This window comes from Semicossyphus pulcher, unplaced genomic scaffold, assembly GCF_022749685.1.
Source record: "Semicossyphus pulcher isolate SPU_LCO1_2020_fin unplaced genomic scaffold, fSemPul1.0.p SCAF_4, whole genome shotgun sequence".
Classification (NCBI taxonomy): Eukaryota; Metazoa; Chordata; class Actinopteri; order Labriformes; family Labridae; genus Semicossyphus; species Semicossyphus pulcher.
The window spans coordinates 22,550,769-22,559,157 of record NW_027211715.1 but is presented as its reverse complement, the minus strand read 5'-3'; the positions used below and the strand labels follow the sequence as shown (position 1 = coordinate 22,559,157).

The window sequence follows — 8,389 nt, the reverse complement described above, 5'->3', positions numbered from 1 at the left end:
CTGCTATGGAGCAAAGACACAACTACTTCTCTCTAAAGCAATTTCTCTTGTTTAAAATGTGTCATTTGGTAAATAACACGATAAATGATGTGGAATTTCTTGAACTTCTTTGAAGTGAAGTTAAATTCTTTATTTCCAATTCAAATATTCAAGTCTTCTTTAAAGAAAATATGTCATTCCTACTCCCACAGTAGAATATGACTCGTTAAGATGTTCCGCAGGGCAGGCGGCTGGCATCTTTGAGGTCATCTCTCTGCCAAAGTCGCTCCTCAGCTCCTGACGCGCAGCCTTTGAAACCACCTTCAATTTCAGCTGCTGCACTTCAGCCAGAGGTCTGAAAGTTAAAAAACGGAGCATTTTGATAGCTCATAGCCTATCTCATTTCCTCCAAAGCCCCGATGACCGGAGCTTGTATCATTTAATTAATCCCTGACATGACGTGCTCTGAGGCAGGTAGAGAAAACAGGGAGTTGGCGAGGAAGGAAGGACCATTACGCAGGTTTTCATGACATCACCATGGGCTGGCTATAAAGCGGTGAGGAGTAATCCACAGAGTTAGAGAAGCACTTGAGGAGCTTTGGAGTAAAGGACGGACTGAAGCCTCTTATGTTTAACAGCTGATTGGCTGCTGCTGCTTCCGTCCCTCTTTCTGAACTTCGGCGCAGAGGAATCACTCAGAGAAAAAAAAGTCTTGTCAAAATGAACTTGTCGTACTTGGTAGCGTGTGGACTTATGGTCACCCTGCTTTCTGTGAGGATGGCGGCAAAACCTTTATCTCAGACGCAGCAGAAGGTAAGAATAACACAATTTATATCCTTATTTATGGCAGCTTATTTGCCTCGCAATATTAACCGTCTTGACCCGAATCCTGCCGCAGGACTGAGCAGCTGTTCTGTGGTGTAGACGCTCAAGACTGTTGTTTTACGCATCATATTTCATCATTTTAGTCCTGCTTAGCAATTCAGGGAGGGCATTTTCCCCGCTGTCTGAATCTCAAACAGTCAAGCTCATGCTTTTTTTTTTTTACTTTATGTTGAAAGGAGCAGCATGTTTTATATTGACATATCATAATCTCACTAAACAGCATTTTGCTGACCAGCTTTAACGTTTAAGCTCCCAAATAAAGCCATTTGACAAGCGCTCCAAAGAAATACAAAAAGAAAACTAAACCTTAAGGAAACGATGAAAACTATACAAGAAACGACTTTACTTTATGGGGATATTCAGGTCCAATTTGGAATGAGTCTTGTCCAGTGTTTTGTCCAATTAAACTGCAAGAACCTGAACGGCGTTGTGCGTAAAATCACAATTACGCACACAACTCGCGTGTAGAATAAACTTAATATTATAATGACTTCAGAAATTGATTTGATTTAAAAAAAAAAAAAAAAGAGAGCTTAAGTTATAAGCTAAGATGTCTATAATTTTGTGTAGCTACGAGTCGATGTCACAGTCTAAGTTCAGACCACAGGAGCGGGCTGCAGGCACCTGCCTTATGTGACTCTTTACTAAGGGCGACAGGGGAGTCTGTGTCAGAGCTGAACGGTCCACTTTTAACCCAATAACTTGAGCATTTTGCGGATCTGTTGGAGAGTATCAATCAATAAGTTAATCCTATTGTGCGTATTGTCAAAAACCCTTAATTCCTCTCTTGGCTAATGCAAATAGTGTTTTAAAAAGCGTACATATTCGGCAGGTTTTATTAGTTATTGTTTTATTTATCTTATAAAACTTATCTTAACGAGTCACCAAGCATGTGTTTTAATATTACGGAAAGCGTATCTCGCTGCACAATGTATCTGCCCAAGCAGACATCGTTTATTTATCTTCTCAATCTCTGCTCCAGTCTCTTAGAAGTTTGCTGGGCGAGGAGCTGGCGGAGTTTCTGGAGTCGGAGGAGAGGGAGAGGCGGATGGACGCTGTGCGCTCTCGGATACGGTTACTTCGAGATTTACGCATGGACACCCGGGCCAGGGGGATGTGGGCTCGTCTCCTTAACGACCAACCCGCACCCAGGAGACACAAATCCGGAAACAAGAAAGGGGGCTCCACGTCGCGGAGTGGCTGCTTCGGACACAAGATGGACAGGATAGGAACCATCAGCGGCATGGGATGCTAGGGCTGGAGCAGCGCTGTGACGGTGAGTTTTCTACAAAGCCACAGACCTTCTTTACACGCAGTGGATTCACTGTAACCTGACATAGTGACGTGTAATCAGAACCAGGAGGACAAAGGAGAAGATAGAATGCATGTTGGATAGGAGGAGAAAGAACTATCAAAAAGGCAAAGAGCTGCTTTAGGGGAGGATGGTACAAAACGATTGATGGGCAGGAAGAATGGATGGATATTATTAGGAAAGAAAGACAGAAATGGGGGATGAAGGAAGAGGAACACATTTATATTCTCTGTTATTCTCTGAGTCTTGTGTATGGTGGCCATAAAGACAGGATCAAGGAAGAAAGGAGGGGAAAACAAGCAAACACAAAAGACAAGTCAGATTATCTTCATTCACAAATGTTATCTTGCTGAAAATGTGTGCACTGGTCCCACAGATAGGCTTGTTTAGTCTTAGTGGCATGGAGAGCGATGAGCGTGCACTGTTGTATTCCGTCTCGAGGTGAATTCACAGCCTTTGTCAAAGATCAGCTCGATGTAAGAGACCACTTTGCGCCTCAGCTGCCCTCTGACGCTTCATTCTGAGAGCCAGAAGTGGATATAAAGGAGGATATTAAACTGCTGGGAGAGGACAGGATCTCTCAAACCTTGTGATATCATCAAAGTGCGGTCTGTAGTCTCGCAGTGTTCCCCCTCAGACAGGAACCCCCTCATGGCAGCAGGAAAGCCCACTTACATTGCTGTAAACGGATGTATTGGAAACAATCCAGCAGGTATTTAGGAAGTCTCCTCTTGTAGTCATTCACATAATTATGTTTCATCCAGAAACTAGTCGCATGCATCACGTTCAAACTAATAAAAGAGGAGAGGGAGAGATGTCGGAGGAAGGAGGGGATGCAGACAGGCAAACACACACACATTATAAACACACAGCACCCTGCGGTGGCCAGGATCTTTCTGGGAAAGCCATTCTCTCTACCCGAGTGATTTCAACAAAAACAACAAAGGGGCTGCGGTGGTGAATGAAGTAATGAGGAAGCAAGGTGACGCACAATTAGTCCTGAGGCTTGAGGCCTTTTTGTGGTTGTGGCAAACTGTGAAGTCCTGATGGGGGAGTGTGAGTGGATGTGTTTTTCATCAGCTGACACCCGTCTTTCCTCCTAAGGGCTGGCGGTGTGTAATAAATGTGGACGTCTGCGTTAGACATGTGTTGTTGGAGGTGAAATGGTTAAGTGAGGAGTCAGAGCAGCGCTTTGAGTGGGCATGAAACCGAAAAGTAGAAGACACAAACGAAACTTCTGCTCATTGAAAAGTTTCTGGATGTTTGATCTGACCTTGACTCTCCTTTTTCTTCTCTCTCTCTGCAGATCTCTGGATGATGGTTTTGGAAAACCAAGTTTCCGTTTGTTCACACCTGAGGGAAAAAAAAGAAACTCACCAAGAGACAGATTTTTGGTACGACAGTCACCACGACCAGCATAAACAAAGACTGAGACGACAATGCTACAAAACCTTCATATAAATATATATATAATAATATGCAGGTATATATACATATAGACATATGTGTATACCATACGATTGGTCACATCAAAGATGCATACGACAAGATGGCGGACAATGGTGTAAAAACTACAAACCGCGAAGCTGTATATTGTTGCTGCTGCTGTACATTCATGTACTTCATCTCCCCCTGCATAAATGTATTTATGTTTAAAAACTATTTATATGTTTATAAAAAGAGATATTTATAAATATGAGTTTTATTTATGTAACATTTGGAAAATGGATGCAAACTGCAGGTCAATTCTGTTTGTAACTTTTTTCTTTTGTCTCAAATAGATGTAAATGTTTTAAAAATGATAAAAAGAACATTCCATGTGCACTTACATGAAGCCTCTCAGGGTTTTATGTGTCAATCACACGGCTCAGTTCTAGGACTTTCTGCATGTGTTGCTGGTGGAAAAGCAGTATGTTGGATATATAAGCTTCTCAGGGAGATAGGAGATGCCTTGTTGGATTAACCACCAGGTCAGATTTCATCATCACCACCTCAGCGTCTTATTCTTAAAAAGGGCTAAGTTAGACAGAGTTGGAGATGAGTAGATGGTGTCATACCCTTCCTATAGGCACTTTTAAAGTTGGTGCTGAGCACATATCTAAGCTTCTTTTATCACCTTAAGATACCAGACTAAATTTAAGCACTGTTGATAATTTGTTGCTTTCTGGGGCAAACACGGACACACATTAAAAAGACAACCTTGTCAATCAATACCTGTAAGGAAGGGGGGAGCCACAGCCTTACAATCACACAATTTAATAGTGTCCCTGTCATGCAGACCTACAGAATACAATGACTCAAAGGAGCAATTCGGCCCTGGAAAAAGCCACTGTCAGTCAAAGCTGGTGTTCTCTGTAATCGATAGAAGCAATAATATTTGAAATTGGCGCCATAGCTGTGGAGAAAGTTGGACAAACAGCTCGTGGTTTCGCACGTCACGGAAATATGACGAGACTATACCGGTGGATTGTCTAAAAAATCTTCTGGTCTGCAGTCTACATTTCAAACCTGATGATTTTGAATGAGACATGACAGTAGTGCCCCATAATAGCACGACAGGACTGAGGTTGAAAATCGGCAAACTGGCCCTTTAAGAAAAATAAATACGGTGTTGGTAGATTTCAGGGCAGAGTATGAAGAGATTTTTACTGCAGCATGTTTTCAGCTCCTTTGCTGTTTAGCGTGACTTCCACGGCTTTAGCTTTTATGTTGATAGTTATAATGGTACTTAGCTTTAATGATTGACACGCATCTAAAACAGTAGGTTCCAAAAGCATTAAAGGAAAACAGTAAAGTATACAAATAAGGTCACGCATTTCTGAGGTATAAAGATAAAAAGTTAACAATAAACTCAAGCAGATGGAAACATAGAAAGTCTATAGAAATGTGTTTATGAGGGATGGTTAATCAGCTGAAGTTTCTAACACAGGTTTGAAACAGTTAGAAAAGAGTCAGAAACACAGTGGAAGGACATGTGAAGGCTGTGGAAAACCTTTATATTGAACGTGTTGTACAGAGTTTGTTGTAGAGCACACTTTATACATCCACAAATATGATATAAAAATTAAAAATAGTACAATCTAGGTCAGGCCTACACAATACTGTAAATAAGTCAATGGTAAATGTATATAAGTGAGTGCAAATAATTTGGAGAGAAGCTGTTCAAAGATGACATGCACTAATAAACTCCAACACTAGAGGGCAGCATATAGGGACACAAAGAGGACACAATGACCCCATCATTTACTAATAACAATATCACATTTGTAAAGATTGAGTCACTACAGTCAGTCATTTTTATCATGTTAATACAGCAGAGATGTTTTATATACAAGGTTTTACTTTACAGAGGATCGCTAATAGATAGCAAACCTATTTAAATTCATGTCTGAGGTGCTAATACATGCACAAAATTAAGCTCACAATTAATGAAAATGAACCCAACAAAACGAATAACTTACCTGTTCAGCACAGACTGGTCACAAGCTGGTTTCTATACTGAAAAGGCAAAACACACCTCATATATTTGGTGTCAAAATTGCAGCAACACTGGTCACAAAAGAACCTGACGGAGGTGAAAACACGACAACACCTGTCTGACAAAGATAAAAGCTTTTCACAAGCTGAAGATGGGCAGCAGGAAGCGCTGAATATGAGAGCTGCTAAAAGTACCCCACAGAATCTAATCAACACCTGTGTGAAAATACAGCGCTCCCTTTTGTGGACTGCTATTCATTGAAGTTCAAAGGCCGGTGTACAAAGGTAAACAACATGTCACCGTTTCTCTGGCTGAATAACAGTCAGGGCATATAGGACATAATGGTGCAGGATTCATTTCCCCGTAATGTTCTGATATTCTAACTTATACAACAGTTAGTTCCGACCAAGTGATCTGATTGGACAAGACGCATTCCATGAGCGCTGATAGAGGGAACAACATCACTTGGGATTTTCACTCTGTGAATCACTCCGCCTCAGCCGGGTGTTCTGAATACTGCTAATTAACATTACAGCAGACCGTGTGTGTCTACTTTAATCAAGCTGGTACCTCTGAATCACACAGCACACTCTGATTTCACTGGTTGAAGACAAATTAAAACGTACAGATAAATGTACAGGGCTGCAGGGTGGTGCAGTTGCCTCACAGCTAGAAGGTCACCGGTTCCAACCCCGGTTTGGGCAAGGTGGGCCTTTCTGTGCGGAGTTTGCATGTTCTCCTCGTGCATGCGTGGGTTCCCTCCTGGGTCTCCGGCTTCCTCCCACATTCCAAAGACATGCTTGTAAGGTTAATTGGTGACTCTAAATTGCCCATAGGTGTGGGTGTGAGTGCGAAAGGTTGTCTGTCTATGTGTCGGCCCTGTGATTGACTGTACCCCGCCCTTCGCCCAATGGCAGCTGGGATAGGCTCCAGCCCCCCCGCGACCCTGAACAGGATAAGCGGTATAGATAATGGATGGATGGATAAATGTACATGATAAAAAAAACAGCTGATCTGTGGTAACCTGTAGACACATGTTTGGGTTGCTTGGCAACAAAAGTCCAGTTTCAGTTAAGTTAAGCTGGTGGAGCAAAAAAAAATCTATCTGTTGTTGATTGTTACTGTTTACTACTATTTGCAGTGTGCATAACTGTTGTATAAAAGCAATATCAAACTCAAGGTCGTGATGTTATACTGAATATCAGCGCTGCTGCACAAGGCCACGACCGAATCACAGCTGTGATGATATTCAGTACAACATCTCGACCTCGTGTGTGATATTGTTTAATTAAACATAATGAAACTGACTGCTTTAAGCATTGGGACCACAATGGAACATTTACCATAAAACTTATGAATTACGCATTTCCTTGCAATCATTGTAGCTATATGTATATATTTCTAATATCAAATACACCTTATAACCCTAAAATAGCCTAACATTTATTTTTAAATAACATCCTACAAACAATATAAAACTCCTCTTAAGACAGTGGGCAGCTCTACTCTTGCTTACTTTATACATGCTGTTTAATGTGTTTCATTTGCTTTATCCAGCATCCCCTGTGTCAGATATAGCTTTATGATGATGTGTTGGCCCTGATGACAATTAGCAGAACTTCTGCAGTGAATAAGTCATAACAGCAGATTTTGAGTTCCTACAATTTAACTCCACTAGCAATGATGCATCACTGACACAAATGTAGCCTATTTATATTTTTTAGAAATATTGCCAGTGTGCTTTTACCAAGACTAAATCTCACTCTGGTCCGTTTTGGGTAGTCGCCCAGAGAGAAATGTGTATTTCTCTGTGATAAAGGGAATTATTTCTGACCTAAAACCCACGAGTGCATCCATTTCCCCACCTTGTTCTCTCCATTTGTCGGATTCACTCAATTTAAGCTATCCTGTCAAAACAGCAGCGGTGACATGTGGAGAAAGGGTGGGTTGAATGACTGAGGCCCATAGCTTTGTTCATCTTGTGATTATTAGCATATGTCATTTAAAAGACAGCAACAAGAATGTAACCCAGTGAGCATTTTTCTGTTGAATAGACGTTTAAAAGATGACTTTGGCCCCGCTGAAAAGACGTTCGAAAGTGGTTCAAAAGTTAGTATTTTCACCAACGATTTGAAGACGATTAAACGTTTATGTTGAGACCAGATTTCACCTGCTTCTGTCACAAGATTCAAACATTCAAACACATATTGATGGCAATTTGAAAGTCATATAGCTGCTAAAATGATTGAATAAGTGTGCAGTCACAGTCACCAAGTATAAATGTTTTGCATACATCGGTGGAGTTGGACTCCGACTCACGACACTTCAATTTGAACCCAGCACTTATCACCGTCGGTCAGGTATTAGTGACCTACATCAGCATCCAGGTGTTGTTCTACCTTCGTTATCAGAGATGCACAGTCGAAGTCTTCTTTTTTCTTCTTCTGTGGGGAATGTTCAATAACAAGACTGGCATTTAGATCCATATTTATTGTTAAACCCGTCATTAATCAGCGGGACTCCCTTCTGTTACGTCACATCCGGCTGTCTGTTTTGATTCAGAAACATGAGAAAACTCCCAAAAAATGACTCCAGAAGTCACTGTAGTGCATTAATTCATATATTTATTTGACAATATAATTCCAAAACCATTTTCCTAAACATTGATTCACTGTGACTTGACACCCCATCTGCAAGTTGCTCTTTAAGTGTTGTTTTCCACCATAGAGCCGAGT

General features: G+C 41.2%; 1 protein-coding gene across 1 annotated transcript; it reads left to right on the top strand.

The window, feature by feature from the left end:
• The first annotated feature begins 599 nt into the window (after positions 1 to 599).
• nppc (natriuretic peptide C) lies at positions 600 to 3,959 on the top strand. Its single transcript, XM_069680457.1, has 3 exons — positions 600 to 792; positions 1,847 to 2,140; positions 3,483 to 3,959. The coding sequence occupies exons 1-2, from the start codon at positions 700 to 702 to the stop codon at positions 2,117 to 2,119; spliced, it is 366 nt and encodes a 121-aa protein (XP_069536558.1). The 5' UTR covers positions 600 to 699; the 3' UTR covers positions 2,120 to 2,140; positions 3,483 to 3,959.
• The last annotated feature ends 4,430 nt before the right edge of the window (positions 3,960 to 8,389 follow it).

Excerpts from the sequence above, each read along its gene's own strand:
- nppc (XM_069680457.1), top strand. The coding sequence starts at position 700 with ATGAACTTGTCGTACTTGGTAGCGTGTGGACTTATGGTCACCCTGCTT. Across the intron at positions 793-1,846 it reads TATCTCAGACGCAGCAGAAG|TCTCTTAGAAGTTTGCTGGG; the intron begins GTAAGAATAACA and ends TCTCTGCTCCAG.